The following is a 16,766-nucleotide window of genomic DNA, read 5'->3' on the forward strand; positions in this document are numbered from 1 at the left end:
AATCAATCACGCCTATGTAATGAAGCCTCCATTAAAAACCCAAAAGGACTGGTACAGAGAGCTTCCGGTAAACACATGGAGGTGCTGGGAGAGTGGTGCACCCAGAGAGGGCTCGGAAGCTCCGTGCGCCTTCCCACATACTTTGCCTTATGCATCTCTCCATTTGGCTGTTCCTGAGTTACATCCTTTGTAATTAACCAGTAATCCAGAAAGTAAAATGTTTTCCTGAGTTCTATTAGGCACTCTAGCAAATTAACAGAATCTGAAGAGGGGGTTGTGGGAACCTCCAAATTATAGCCTGGGATTATGATTGGCATTTGAAGTTGGGGCAGTCTTGTGGGACTAAGCCCTTAACCTGGAGGATCTGAGGCTATTTCCAGGTAGATAGTGTCTACCTGGAATTGAGTAAAATTGTAGGATACCCAGGCTGGTGTCCAGAGAATCTGAGGACTGTTTGGTGTGGGAAAAACTACCTCACATCTGGTGTGAGAAGCATTATGGTAGTAGTGTGAGAGTAAAAGAGACACCTAAGAATGTTTTCCGTTATACTAGTCTATTCTGACTAACACTGAAATTGATGACAGGAGTACAGTGTTACTATTATAAACACAGGATCATAGCTTAGTAGTTGAGCAGCAGGCAGCAGGGAAACTAATATCAAAGGTTGGAAAGGTGATCCAGGTTATAGAGTAGCAAGACATTTCATGACACTGTCACCTACAATAACTTGGAAGGCACAGCACTTGCATAATGAACTTGAGCTCTAGAACAGAGGTTGGCAAATTAATGCCTGCCTGTTTTTGTGAAGAAAGTTTTATCAGAACACAGTCACACTCTCATTACCTACTGTCTATGGCTGCTTTTGCGTTACTATGATAAAGTTGAGAAGCTGTAACAGAGACTGTATAAACTGATAAAGTTTATACTTTATCAACTGATAAAGTTGAGAAGCTGTAACAGAGACTTGCCTCTAGAAAAAAAGTCTGCTGACCCCTGCTCTAGAAGGAGATTGAAAAGCAAAACTTTAGTAGTGGGTATAGGTGGCTATTGGCTACAAATCAAAGAATTGGCCACTTCACAAGAAGAAATAAAAGGGAACAGAGAATCTAGAATTTCAAGGCCTTGCCATTCTGGGAAAGCTAAATGCTACTAGACCTTTCAAAAAGAAAAAAAAAGAAAAAATAGCGGGTTGCTCAGCAAATATCTCCACCTCCTAACCCAATATACTTCTTCACCTTATCGATGGGCCTACAGTAATTCTGGCCAATGGAATGTGAGGAAATGTGATGTTCATCAAATCTGAAGAGAAGTTTTAGATGTGCTTGACTGATTTAGCTTGGCTCTTGCCCTTCTTTCACCATGAGAAAAGGATGTGCCCCAGGGAGGCACTCCTTCAGCCTGGATGCTAAAAGCTGGACATGAAACAAACCCTGAACCTGATCCCATGATCTGGAGCAGTGCCACACAGCCAAGCTGCAGACCCCTGAGCAAGCAATAAATGTTGTTGTAAGCCACTGATATCTTGAATTTGTTTCTAATGCACCATTTTCACATAACAATTCTGAAAGCCTTTGATGGAAGAAGACCTGAAAAATCTTTCAATTGATGAAAATACCCCAGACTTGCCAACAGAGGCCTAAAAACATAAAGGCAGACATTAAGTCCAAGAATATAGAGCCAGTGAGCTACCAGATGTGCTTTGAAAAGAACTGTAATTAAAAACATAAGAAGTCTCCTGAGTTTCTAAGAGAGATGTACCATTTTAAAAAAAAGAACTCCTTAAGGCTGTGACTGTTCTAGCCTTAAAACAATGGTTCTCAAATCAGGGCAATTTTGTTCCCAGGGGATATTTGGCAATGTCTAAAGACATTTTTGGTTGTCACAATTGGGGAGTACTACTGGCATCTCATGGGTAAAGGCCAGGAATGCTGCTAAACTTTCTACAATGTACAGGACAGCCCCTCAAAAGAAAGAATTATTCATCCAAAATGTCAATAGTGTCCAGGTTAAGGACTGTCTTAAAGTGACACTTGGGCCTCCAATCTTTAACAGATAGGAGTGAAACAGGGGCAGCCCCCAATGAGAACACACTTTCCAATACCCACTTCAGATATACTCAAGAAGGCTAGCAGAAAAGACTCTCCACAGGGTGGAGCCAGGTACCACAGAGAAGAGTGGACAGAGTACTCCTTGCAGAGATCAGATTCAGGGCCTAATCAAGGAGTAGTCTTCCCCACCACAAGGGCAAAAGAACGCTAACAATGTCTACACAACAGAATTACAAATAAATAACGACTGCATTTTTCAATTTCCCAAATGGGATTGTTTATTGTAGTTACCCTGACCCTGTTTGACCACCATATCTAGGGAATGGGGGGAGGGGGAGGAGATGCAAGTGACCAGATAATTTGGTCATTTTAGTTCTAATATTTCTAGACCAAAAGAAGAAATATCTGGATTAATGTAGAGATTACTATGTATCACTTAGCACTAAATGCCTTGATAGGCTAGGACTCTGGGTTATCTTCCCTAAGGAGGGGGTGACTAGGTACTAGGTGTGGAATAAAGGAAGCAAAGGAATGCTTGATAAGCAGAGCAGAATGGCACAGACCATTCTGAAGACTGCCTCCCCCCATTTCCCAGTTCCCTTACAATTAGGCAGGTCCTTATGACTAGTTCTGCCCATGGTCTTAGACCCAGTACATTCCACCTGGCTTTTTCTTCCCCTGACACCGGGACCAGCAACTATCTAGATGCTGGAGCCTTATACAGCTTAGCTTGGATCTCTGAGCAAATATGTGGAACTCCATCCGCCATCCTGACTTGTACTGAACCCCTAAAGGATGAAAGCTCAGGTTATTTTATCAAGCAAGTAATCTCCGGCAAGCAGAGAGGGTAGGTAAGGAGAATTTAAGAGTAGAGCACAGAGGTGAGTATCAATTATGGCCTCAAGACCAGCTATAGAAATGGGTGCTATGGTTTATCCCATTAAACTTCTTGGAACTTGCTCAAGGAACAGACATCAAATAAAATCCTGGAAAAACAGTTTCCAGAGCTTACCGTATGAAAGAAGTAGGAACAAATGGCACCAGGGGTGGCCTATGGTGGGTGCTGTGATACCTGCTCTGAGCCTGGGTTTAGGACTGAGGCACTCATTCTTCCAGGGGCTGGCAGTGTTGACTACTGACAGTTTTCAGCAAATCTCTCTCCAGGAAATGCCCTCAGCCACAGAGAGCCACTTTTTCCAAAGTCTGCTCTCCAAGACCAAGGTCTGCTTGAGTCACCAGTTGAGGCCTCTAGAGTGATTGCATCTAATTTCTCCCCTATGTCTATTTTTTACTTCCTTTACTCCCCACAGATGTTGATCCTGAGAGGACTCCCCATTAAACTGCTTACATGTCAATATATCTCCATCCTTGAGTTTGTTTCCCAAACAGCCTGATCTAAGATAAAGGCATATTTTTCATCATAGGTAAAAGACCCCTAATGTGACTGTATTTGGAGATCAGGCCCTTATGGAGGTAATTAAGGTTAAATGAAGTCATGAGGGTGGGACCCCAATACAAAAGAACTGATGTCCTTACAGAAAAGAAAAAGACACCAGAGCTTGCTCTCTCTTCCTGCATGCACAGAGGAAAGGGCATGTGAGGACACAGCAAGAAGGCAGCTATCTCCAAGCCAGGAAGAGAGATCTCACCAGAAACTGAATTTATTTGCACCTTGGTCCTGGACTTCTAACCTCCCAAACTGTGAGAAAATAGATTTCTGTTTTTTAAGCCACCCAGTCTGTGGTATTTTGTTATGGTACCCCAAACAGACTAATACAACCTAAGTAAATGGAAAGACATCCTGTGTTCATGAATCTGAATACTAAATATAGTTAAGATGGCAAAACCAGCCAAGCAATGTACAGTCAATGAAACCCTTATTAAAATTCCAATGGACTTTTCTGCAGAAATGGAAAAGCTGATGCTCAAATTCATGTGGAATCACAACAGGCCCTGAATAGTCAAAATGATACTGAGAAAGAATAAAGTTGGTAGACTCACACTTTCCCATTTCAAAATTTACTACAAAGCTACAGTGATCAAAATAATGTGGTTCTGATATAAGCACAGACACAAAGACCAATGGAATAGAGAACTAGGAGTCCAAAAATAAATCCATATGTCTACGGCCAACTGAATTTCAATAAGGGTGCCAAGACCATTCAATTAGAAAACAATAGTCTCTTTAATAAATGATGCTGGGATAACTGGATTTCCACAAGTGAAAGAATGAAGTTGGCACCTTATCTCACACCATATACAAAAATTAACTCAAAATGGGTCAAAGACCTAAATGTAAGAGCCAGAACTATAAGACTCTTGATGGAAAACTAGGGGTGAATCTTAATGACCTCAGATTTCACAATAGAGTCTTACATATGACACTAAAAGGACAAGCAACCAAAAAAAAAATAAACTGATTTTCATGAAAAGTAAAAACATCTCCATATCAAAAGAGATCAAGGAAGTGAAAAAAACAACATACAAATTCAGAGAAAATATTTACAAATTACTTATCTGATAAGGGTCTAGTATTCAGAATATATAAAGAACTCTAATAACTCAACAACAAAGACAAACAACTCAATTAAAAAATGGGCAGAGCTTGAATAGACATTTCTCCCAAGAAGATATATAAACGTCCAACAAACATGAAAAGATGTTCAATGTCATTACAGAAATGCAAGTCAAAACCACAATGAGATGCCACTTCATACTCACTAGTAATGGCTAGAATGAAAAAGTCATTAAGTATTAGCAAAGATCTGGGGAAGATGGAACTTTCGTGCACTGTTGCTGGGAATGTAAAATGGTGTACCCACTGTGGAAAAGTTTGTTCATTCCTCAGAAAGTTAAATATGACCCAGCAATTCAACTCCAAGGTAGATACCCAAAAGAACTGAAAACAGGAACTCAAACAAATACCTGTACCTTAATGTTCACAACAGCACTATCCACAAAAGCTAAAAGGTGGAAATAACCCAAATGTCCATGAATGGATGAATGGATAAACAAAATGTGGTAAATACATACAAAAGAATATTAATCAGTCATAAAAAGGAATGAACTACTGATATATGCTTCAATATGGGTGAACTTGAAAACACTACGCTAAGTTAAAGAAACCAGACACAAAAGGTCATATATTGTATGATTCCACCTATATGAAACATCCAGAAGAGGTATATCCATGGACACAGAAAGCAGACTGGTATATGCCAGGGGTTGGGGTGAGAGGGGAATGGGGAGCTACTGCCTAATGGGTAGGCAGTTTTCTTTTGGGGCAATGGATATATTTTGAAATTTGGTATCGGTAGTGGTTGCACAATGTTGTGAATGCACTAAATATCATTGAATTGTACACTTTAAGATGGTTAATTTTATGTTACATGAATTATACCTCTATGATTAGAAAAAGAATATGACAGTTTTTTCTACTAACCCGATGAATAATTCCAGCAGAGTGAAGGTGTTTGATTCCACACAGCATCTGATAGAGAAGGTAGGACATTCTTTCATGATCTAGTTCCATCTGAATCACTTGACAAAGATTTGCATCCATGAGCTCCATGACTATGTAACTTCACGGGTGAAAAAATATGACAGCTGAAGTATACAGTAACAATCGAAGAACAATGTATTAACAAAATTTTAATTATCACACTTACACATCTTGAAATTCTTCTAGGGATTTCTGTGGTGTAAAAACATTCAAAAGGCCAATTATCTGTGGCAAAAGCAGAGAAATAGGAAAATTAGAAATTCCTTAATAATATTTTCATTTGGGAACTGCAAATACATGGATTAAAAAAAAGCCACCTTCAGTGTAAAATTTTTCAAGTCTTATGTTCTAAGCTTAAGTAATCCCTTTTATTTTATATAATGAAACTTTATGGCCAGGGGTTGGGGGCAGGGAGGGAAGCAGAGTACAGAGAATCTTAAGGGCAGTGACAATACCCTGAATGATACTATAACGGTAGATATATGTCATTGTACATTTATCCAATCCCATAGAATGTACAACACCAAAAGTGAACCCTAATGTAAACTATGGACTTTGGGTGATAAGGAGGTGTCAATGCAGGTTCACTGATTATAACAAATGCACCACTCTGGTGGGGGATGTTAATAATGCAGAAAGCTGTGCGTGTGCGTGGGCAGGGGGTATATGGGAAATCTCTGTACCTTTCTCTCAATCTTGCTGTGCACCGAAAACTGCTCTAAAAAAACAGCCTTCACACACACACAATATCAACAGAAGAGCTCCACAAAATCCATTCCATTTATGAACATTCAATTATCAAGAACCTACATTATACAACCCTCTACATAATTTGTAAGCAAATCTTAAATACCTTCTGCCAGCTCTTATCCAACTCAATATTTCTATATAATCTCAGCCCTTTCGCCCCCTGGTTTTTCATAATACTGCACTTCCCCAGTTTTCCTCATTTCCAGTCTATTCCACTAGTTTATCCATAGACATGCTCTCTTTCCCACTATTTTGTTTTAATCCTCCTCCTTTATCTGTACCCTTTTCTTGGGTGATACTATGTATGTCTTTTTCTCCAAACATCTCTATGGTGTTTTTCTAAATACTCATTAAAAGTCCTTGCTTAGTTTATGAGTCTCAGATTTTCACAGCTACCTCACATGAGGTCTCACAAAATAATATAAAACTGAACTCATTATCCTTCCAACCCAAACCCCTTACTTTTCCAGAGTGTCTTTTCTTTTACAATAGAAAGCTGAGAGTGATTTTTGACTTTTTTCAATATTTGTACCATAATAAATATTTAAAAGGATGCCATCCATTCTCTGTTAGTCTGAATTTCAACCTCTTCTTTTCATTTCCTGTGCCACTATTTATGCTGAGGATTCTAGCATCTCATCTAGACTGTTCATGCTATAATAACTTCTAACACTTGGTTCCCTAACAACGGTTTTCTGCAAATCCAGCTACCATTTTACTGCTTATAATATATGGTAATGAAAAGACCTGATCATATTATTCAGCTTCTCAAAAACCTAATGCCACCAAAAAAAAGGCCAAAACTCCCTTGCAGTACACTCAAAGCCCTCCATAACAGAATATCAACCCACTTCTTCTCTTGCTAAGCCCTCTATTAAACTTGACACTTGAGCAAGAATATTGTTTTCAAAAAACTGTCAAGGCCTTTAAACATACTATTCCCTATGCTGGTCATTTACCTAAAAAACTACTAAACAAACCTGCAAGATAGGCCTCTTTTGTAGGGTCTGACAACCCCTAGTCCTTGACAGACCTGAATATTCTACTTTGTCCCCACGATATCTTATATGTTATTATGGCATTTAACACACCGTAGTATAGTCTCCCTTTCACAACAGCCTCTTATTCCCCTTTACAATTCCAGCATTCAGGAAAACACCTCACACATATTTTTGAAATGTCTGTTGACAATTATACTTAGGAATGGGAATGTTTTTCTAGACATAAACTTCATGAGAGCAGAATCCATGTTACTCATTTAAGCATAAAGCTTTGCTTATAGAAGGCATTCAAATATATGTTCAGTGAATAAATTCAGAAAAGTACTTTTCAGATCAGAGAGGGTAAAACAAATGTGTTTAAGACAGAGGAATAAGTATCTAGTTGTTCTAAATGAATTCATGTCTCCTAACCAGATGAACTGTACACTTGGAGACTTGGAGAATTAGTAAAACTATTCTCATTAACATCTGGGAAATCCCACAGTAGGAGACAGGTGTTAAAGATGAAGGCATACAGAGACAGAAAGGAGATTAGCTGTTGCTTAGAACTAAGGAATATGGGAGATGGGGGAATGAGAGCTAAAGGAATGGCGTCTCTTTTTGAGGTAAGGAAGATGTTCTAGAACTGACTGTGGTGACAGTCACATATATCAGTGAATATACTAAAAACCACTGAATTAAATGGATTAGTTGTATGGTATGTGAATTGTATCATAAGAAAGCTGTTATATAAAAAAAGATTAAAAGGGACAGTTGTCTTGCTTCTCAAAAAGAGAAATAAAGAAAATTACATCAGTCATATACTGGACAAACAAAAGTCAAGGACTGATTAAGTGGATGGTATATGACTACTTTAAAAGAAGTAAAAATTACTAGGAACACGTAAAAATTCACTGGGAAACTTTATACTTCTGTGAATAAAAACAACAACAGCAATAGTAACAACAAAGAACAGCAGCAGATCAGAGAAATGCAACCAGATAGATGAAGATTTCAAAAAGGCATTTTTGAAAATGTCACTAATAACAATATCCTTGTGAATAGGTTGAAGAATTGGGAGATATGGGCAATTTTTATAGTTAGAGATGTAATTTTTGCAGGTTGCTAATGAACTAATCCAACTATTATGAAGGCATCCTGAGCAAAACTGGTAAGTGAAGCCAACAAGTGAAAAATCCGAACAAAGAAGAAAGCAATCCCCAACAGTCTAGTAAGAGGAGCCAGATTTCACATATGAAACTGAATAGGAAGATACAGAAAGCACTACACTAAAGAATGGGAAAGACCTGTTAGCTGGTCTATGACAAAGAATAACTTGCTTATTAGGTAATATGAGTCAAATGGTGACCAGATTTCCAAACAGGATTATAATGTCCACAGTTAAGAGATGACATGCCTCAGCTCCTCTCAGAGGATTCAATCAGACATGCACTACTGTGTACCAGGTGACATATCCAAGTGCATTCAGAGATAAGTGACCAAGTTGAAAAGGAAACTCAAAACCATCTATGAAGAGTGGAAAATGCACAATATGAATGTACTTAGTACTACTGAATTGTACATTTAAAAATGGTTAAGATAGTAAGTTTTATTGTTATTGTATTTTACCTCGATTAAAAAAAAAAGAAGAAGGGAATGGGAAAAACCAGAGATGTTTAGACCAATGAAGAGATGATTTGCACAAAAAGGCAAGACATTACAAAAGCATCCATCCATCAGGGAGTGGAAAAATTCCATTACCATTCCTCTTTTCCCTATCTTTATTCACATTCATTCACTGAACAATTCACTGAAAAAGTTATGTTTCGAGCACCTATTCCGTGCAAGCACTCTTCTAGGTGCCAAGGGTATTACCTGGATGAATCTGTGCCACCTCCACTAAAGGGTTACTCATGTGAAACAAGCTTTCCATGCCCTCCATTTAGTTGACAGAACCATCTTTCTTTGCAGTCACCCAGGCTCAGGAGGTAGGTGTCACTGGCCGTCTCTCCCCAATGCAAAACCAAGGTAATGCCACCATGACATTGCCACGAAACAGGCTCCAAGGGGTACGAGCAGTTCTATTCCAGGGCAGGAGGCCACCAGCAAAATCTTGACAAGCAACATACTTGGCTCCCATCTAGAACAAGAATGGCTGACGCAACTTCTTCCCGATCACTGACTGACTGTAATCTTTATCTCTAGGCCTTTTTTTTTTTCTGGTTAATAAAATAAGTTTATTTATATATACATGGTAGCTGAATTCTGTGGATAAGGAAAAATAAGTCATACATCTCACATATGTATATATAACATATGTATCTCTGATTACATATATTATATATAAATTTACTTTTCTAACAGATTTCTTTCTCTATATACACACACACATTGATATTTTAAATGCAATCGCCGACAGAAATATTATGATAAGACAACTTAACATGAGTTTGGTGATTGTCTCTATGCCTCTTTTTAAATACTATTCCTCCTCTTGGAGGCTCCCTTCCTTCAATAACCCAATTTTTACCCCATCTTTAAGAAATAGTCTAGGTCCACCCTTCCCCAAAGCTGTCCCGTTTCATTCAAGCTCACAACAATCTTCTTTCTCCTTAAATCTCAACACTTATTTTCCATCTGCCATAATTTTTTTTGAATTTTATTTAATTTTTTTATACAGCAGGTTCTTATAGTTATCCATTTTATACATATTAGTGTATACATGTCAATCCCAATCTCCCAATTCATCACACCCACCCCACCACTTTCCCCCCTTGGTGTCCATACGTTTGTTCTCTACAACTGTGTCTCTACTTCTGCCATGCAAACCGGTTCATCTGTACCATTTTTCTAGGTTCCACATATATGCGTTAATATACGATATTTGGTTTGCTCTTTCTGACTTACTTCACTCTGTATGACAGTCTCTAGAGCCAACCACGTCTCTACAAATGACCCAATTTCATTCCCTTTTATGGCTGAGAAATATTCCATTGTATATATGTACCATATCTTCTTTATCCATTCGTCTGTCAATGGACATTTAGGTTGCTTCCATGACCTGGCTATTGTAAATAGTGCTGCAATGAACTTTGGGGTGCATGTGACTTTTTGAATTATGGTTTTCTCTGGCTATATGCCCAGTAGTGAGATTACTGGGTCATATGGTAATTCTACTTTTAGTTTTTTTTGTTTTTTGTTTTTTTTTTGGTGGTACGCGGGCCTCTCACTGTTGTGGCCTCTCCCGTTGCGGAGCACAGGCTCCAGAAGTGCAGGCTCCGGATGCGCAGGCTCAACGGCCATGGCTCACGGGCCCAGCCGCTCCGCAGCATGTGGGATCTTCCCGGACTGGGGCACGAACCCGTGTCCCCTGCATCGGCAGGAGGACTCTCAACCACTGCGCTACCAGGGAAGCCCCTACTTTTAGTTTTTTAAGGAACCTCCATACTGTTCTCCATAGTGTCTGTATAAATTTACATTCCCACCAACAGTGCAAGAGGGTTCCCTTTTCTCCACACCCTCTCCAGCATTTGTTGTTTGTAGATTTTCTGATGTGAGGTGATACCTCATTGTAGTTTTGATTTGCATTTCTCTAATAATTAGTGATGTTGAACAGATTTTCATGTGCTTCTTGGCCATCTGTATGTCTTCTTTGGAGAAATCTCTATTTAGGTCTTCAGCCCATTTTTTGATTGGGTTGTTTATTTTTTTAATATTGAGCTGCATGAGCTGTTTATACTTTGTTAATTTGTTTGCAAATACTTTCTCCCATTCTGAGGGCTGTCTTTTCATCTTGTTTGTAGTTTCCTTTGCTTTGCAAAAGTTTTTAAGTTTCATTAGGTCCCATTTGTTTATTTTTGTTTTTATTTCCATTATTCTAGGAGGTGGATCAAAAATGATCTTGCTGTGATTTATGTCAAAAAGTGTTCTTCCTATGTTTTCCTCTAAGAGTTTTATAGTGTCCAGTCTTACATTTAGGTCTCTAATCCACTTTGAGTTTATTTTTGTGTATGGTGTTAGGGAGCGTTCTAATTTCATTCCTTTACATGTAGCTGTCCAGTTTTCCCAGAACCACTTATTGAAGAGACTGTCTTTTCTCCATTGTATATCCTTGCCTCCTTTGTCATAGATTAGTTGACCACAGGCGTGTGGGTTTATCTCTGGGCTTTCTATCCTGTTCCATTGATCTATATTTCTGTTTTTGTGCCAGTACCACATTGTCTTGATTACTGTAGCTTTGTAGTATAGTCTGAAGTCAGGGAGTCTGATTCCTCCAGCTTTGTTTTTTTTCCCCTCAAGACTGCTTTGGCTGTTCAGAGTCTTTTGTGTCTCCATACAAATTTTAAGATTTTTTGTTCTAGTTCTGTAAAAAATGCCATCGGTAATTTGATAGGGATTGCACTGAATTTGTAGATTGCTTTGGGTAATATAGTCATTTTCACAATATTGATTCTTCCAATCCAAGAACATGGTATATCTCTCCATCTGTTTGTATCATCTTTTTTTTTTTTTTTTTGCGGTACGCAGGGCTCTCACTGTTGTGGCCTCTCCAGTTGCAGAGCACAGGCTCCGGACGCGCAGGCCCAGTGGCCATGGCTCACGGGCTCAGCCGCTCCACGGCATGTGGGATCCTCCCAGACCGGGGCACGAACCCGTGTCCCCTGCATCGGCAGGCGGACTCTCAACCCATGCACCACCAGGGAAGCCCCTGTTTGTAGCATCTTTAATTTCTTTCATCAGTGTCTTATAGTTTTCTGCACACAGGTTTTTTGTCTCCTTAGGTAGGTTTATTCCTAGGTATTTTATTCTTTTTGTTGCAATGGTAAATGGGAGTGTTTCCTTAATTTCTCTTTCAGATTTTGTATCATTAGTGTATAGGAATGCAAGAGATTTCTGTGCATTAATTTTGTATCCTGCTACTCTACCAGATTCATTGATTAGCTCTAGTAGTTTTCTGGTGGCATCTTTAGGATTATCTATGTATAGTCATCTGCAAACAGTGACAGTTTTACCTCTTCTGTTCCAATTTGTATTCCTTTTATTTCTTTTTCTTCTCTGATTGTCGTGGCTAGGACTTCCAAAACCATGGTGAATAATAGAGGTGAGAGTGGACATCCTTGTCTTGTTCCTGATCTTAGAGGAAATACTGTTTTTCACCATTGAGAATGATGTTTGCTGTGGGTTTGTAATACATGGCCTTTATTATGGTGAGGAAGGTTCCCTCTATGCCCACTTTTTGGAGAGTTTTTATCATAAGTGGGTGTTGAATTTTGTCAAAAGCTTTTTCTGCATCTATTGAGATGATCATATGGTTTTTATTCTTCAATTTGTTAATATGGTGCATCACATTGATTGATTTGCATATATTGAAGAATCCTTGCATCCCTGGGATAAATCCCACTTGATCATGGTGTATGATCCTTTTAATGTGTTGTTGTAGTCTGTTTGCTAGTATTTTGTTGAGGATATTTGCATCTATATTCATCAGTGATATTGGTCTGTAATTTTCTTTTTTTGTAGTATCTTTGTCTGGTTTTGGTATCAGGGTGATGGTGGCCTCATAGAATGAGTTTGGGAGTGTTCCTTCCTCTGCAATTGTTTTGAGTTTGAGAAGGATGGGTGTTAGCTCTTCTCTAAATGTTTGATAGAATTCTCCTGTGAAGCCATCTGGTCCTGGACTTTTGTTTGTTGGAAGATTTTTAATCACAGTTTCATTACTTGTGACTGGTCTGTTCATATTTTCTATTTCTTCCTGATTCAGTCTTGGGAGATCGTACCTTTGTAAGAATTTGTCCATTTCTTCCAGGTTGTCCATTTTATTGGCATAGAGTTGCTTGTAGTAGTCTCTTAGGATGCTTTGTATTTCTGTGATGTCTACTGTAACTTCTCCTTTTTCATTTCTAATTTTATTGATTTGAGTCCTCTCCCTCTTTTTCTTGATGAGTTTGGCTCATGGTTTATCAATTTTGTTTATCTTCTCAAGGAACTAGCTTTTAGTTTTATTGATCTTTGCTATTGTTTTCTTTGTTTCTATTTCATTTATTTCTGCTCTGATCTTTATGATTTCTTTCCTTCTACTAATTTTGGGTTTTGTTTGTTCTTCTTTATCTAGTTCCTTTAGGTGTAAGGTTAGATTGTTTATATGAGATTTTTCTTGTTTCTTGAGGTAGGCTTGTACTGCTATAAACTTCCTTCTTAGAACTGCTTTTGCTGCATCCCATAGGTTTTGGATCGTCGTGTTTTTGTTGTCATTTGTCTTTAGGTATTTTTTGATTTCCTCTTTGACTTCTTCAGTGATCTCTTGGTTATTTAGTAACGTATTGTTTAGCCTCCATGTGTCTGTGTTCTTTACGTTTTTTTCCCTGTAACTGATTTCTAATCTCATAGCGTTGTGGTCAGAAAAGATGCTTGATATGATTTCAATTTTCTTAAATTTACTGAGGCTTGATTTGTGACCCAGTATGTGATCTATCCTGGAGAATGTTCCGTGGGCACTTACGAAGAAAGTGTAATCTGCTGTTATTGGATGGAATGTCCTAAAAATATTAATTAAATCTATCTGGTCTATTGTGTCATTTAAAGTTTGTGTTTCCTTATTAATTTTCGGTCTGGATGATCTGTCCATTGGTGTAAGTGAGGTGTTAAAGTCCCCCACTATTATTGTGCTACTGTCGATTTCCTCTTTTATAGCTGTTAGCAATTGCCTAATGTATTGAGGTGCTCCTATGTTGGGTGCATATATATTTATAATTGTTATATCTTCTTCTTGGATTGATCCCTTGATCATTGTGTAGTGTCCTTCCTTGTCTCTTGTAACATTCTTTATTTTAAAGTCTATTTTATCTGATATGAGTATTGCTACTCCAGCTTTCTTTCGATTTCTATTTGCATGGAATATCTTTTTCCATCCCTTCACTTTCAGTCTGTATGTGTCCCTAGGTCTGAAGTGGGTCTCTTGTAGATGGCATATATATGGGTCTTGTTTTTGTATCCATTCAGTGAGCCTGTGTCTTTTGGTTGGAGCATTTAATCCATTCACGTTTAAGGTAATTATCGATATGTATGTTCCTATTACCATTTTCTTGTTATGGGTTTGTTTTTGTAGGTCCTTTTCTTCTCTGTGTTTCCCACTTAGAGAATTTCCTTTAGCATTTGTTGTAGAGCTGGTTTGGTGGTGCTGATTTCTCTTAGCTTTTGCTTGTCTGTAAAGCTTTTGATTTCTCCGTTGAATCTGAAAGAGATCCTTGCCGGGTAGAGTAATCTTGGTTGTAGGTTCTTCCCTTTCATCACTTTAAATATATCATGCCACTCCCTTCTGGCTTGTAGAGTTTCTGCTGAGAAATCAGCTGTTAACCTTATGGGAGTTCCCTTGTATGTTATATGTCGTTTTTCCCTTGTTGCTTTCAATAATTTTTCTTTCTCTTTAATTTTCGTCAATTTGATTACTACGTGTCTCAGCATGCTTCTCCTTGGGTTTATCCTGCCTGGGACTCTCTGTGCTTCCTGGACTTGGGTGGCTATTTCCTTTCCCGTGTTAGGGAAGTTTTCAACTATAATCTCTTCAAATATTTCCTCGGGTCCTTTCTCTCTCTCTTCTCGTTCTGGGACCCTTATAATGAGAATGTTGTTGCATTTAATATTGTCCCAGAGGTCTCTTAGGCTGTCTTCCTTTCTTTTCATTCTTTTTTCTTTATTCTGTTCCATGGCAGTGAATCCACCATTCTGTCTTCCAGGTCACTTATCTGTTCTTCTGCCTCAGTTATTCTGCTATTGATTCCTTCTAGTGTATTTTTCATTTCACTTATTGTATTGTTCATCTCTGTTTCTTTGTTCTTTAATTCTTCTAGGTGTTTGTTAAACATTTCTTGCATCTTCTCAATCTTTGCCTCCATTCTTTTTCTGAGGTCCTGGATCACCTTCACTATCACTATTCTGAATTCTTTTTCTGGAAGGTTGCCTATCTCCACTTCATTTAGTTGGTTTTCTGGGGTTGTATCTTCTTCCTTCATCTGGTAAAAAGTCCTCTGCCTTTTCATTTTGTCTGTCTTTCTGTGAATGTGGTTCTCCTTCCACAGGCTGCAGAATTGTAGTTCTTCTTGCTTCTGCTGTCTGTCCTCTGGTGGATGAGGCTAACTAAGAAGCTTGTGCAAGTTTCCTGATTGGAGGGACTGGTGGTGGGTAGAGCTGGGTGTTGCTCTGGTGGGCAGAGCTCAGTAAAACTTTAATCCACTTGTCTGCTGATGGGTAGGGCTGCATTCCATCTGCCATAATTTGACAAACTTTTACTGCTTTATCACATCTGATATTTAACTCTTTATGTATTTATTTTGTCTTCAAAATAACACTGTAAGCTCCCTCAAAAAGGAGTCTAATCCTCAATTTCCATAAATTTTTTCCCTTGGGGCTAATCTACTAACCCCAATACACAGAGGCTTGCACATAGCTAGCTCTCAAAATGCGGTAAATTGTGTTTTGTGCGATCAGAAAGTATTGAGCTCTTTATAAACTCCTTTGGACAAACACCACAACACATCTCCAGTCAGATGCTTTGTGTTTAGTACTTCATAAAACTGTCCCTTGTACAATTTACTCCTAGTTTATTTCCTCTCATTTTGGAGAAATCATTCCATTAAAATAATCATAAAAGTATCAGTATGCTTAATGTAAGTTTTTAAAAGTGTAAAGGAGTGAAAGTCGTATGTTTAAGTCTTTATAATCATTAGAAAATAGAATTAGGAATGTTTTACTAATTCCATTTAAATATTTTTTAAAGTTTCTGGTAAACTGCTTTATCCAATATTATTAAATAAAGTACCAATGTCAAAGAATAATGGGAACAATTTCATCTCTGTGCTCAGGCTCCAGTTTTCCGAAATGTCAGCTTAATAGAAAACAAAAAGCAGAAGATGAGATCAAGCCTAAATAAAGTTCTAAAACATCTACCTCTTTAAAATTCCTTTTGCAAATTAAATGTCAGAAAATTATACAATCTAAATTTCATAAGCTATTTTTCTTCTAATATAATTTAATAAAGTTGAGAAAAATTTATATATCCCTTTAAGCAATGCTTCAATCCAAAAGAACAATTTAAAGCATCTACTATTTTAAAAGATTTTTATATTCATATATTCATGAACAAATCTTGATTTCATTTATACTTAAGAAATTTTCTAAAATGTTCACTTACATTTTTGTGATTTACACATTTCATAAGAACTAGCTCTCTGTAAGCACGCTTAGCATGAGTTTGATTCTGAAATGGCCGGCTTAGCTTCTTGATTGCAACATTTCTTTCAAGAATGGCATCATAAGCTGCACTGTAATAAGAAATTCAAAAACAACAAAAAACTTAAAAATCTGCAAAACTGAATTTATGAAACATTCATTTAGATTCCTCACTTTCTCCAAAGATAAATGCACTTGAACCAATTTCCAGCCCTTGATACTCAATATGTCTCTTCTATACCTATTAGAGCATATTCCAAC

The 16,766-nt window shown here is 37.9% G+C and overlaps 1 protein-coding gene across 6 annotated transcripts in view; it reads right to left on the reverse strand.

The window, feature by feature from the left end:
- MAPK8 (mitogen-activated protein kinase 8) overlaps window positions 1-16,766 on the reverse strand; it is a 104,027-nt gene that overhangs the window by 17,309 nt on the left and 69,952 nt on the right. For 4 of the 6 annotated variants that reach the window (XM_019925712.3, XM_033842540.2, XM_073793360.1 and 1 more), the window contains 3 exons: window positions 16,468-16,597; window positions 5,717-5,775; window positions 5,491-5,629 (listed from right to left, as the gene is read on the reverse strand). In XM_019925712.3, the coding sequence (XP_019781271.1) occupies window positions 5,491-5,629; window positions 5,717-5,775; window positions 16,468-16,597 (328 nt within the window). Of the gene's footprint in view, window positions 1-5,490; window positions 5,630-5,716; window positions 5,776-9,155; window positions 9,546-16,467; window positions 16,599-16,766 lie in introns of those variants that run through there. The other 2 variants (XM_019925714.3, XM_019925715.3) reach the window with 2 other exon arrangements.

Source organism: Tursiops truncatus, chromosome 16 (assembly GCF_011762595.2).
Source record: "Tursiops truncatus isolate mTurTru1 chromosome 16, mTurTru1.mat.Y, whole genome shotgun sequence".
NCBI lineage: Eukaryota > Metazoa > Chordata > Mammalia > Artiodactyla > Delphinidae > Tursiops > Tursiops truncatus.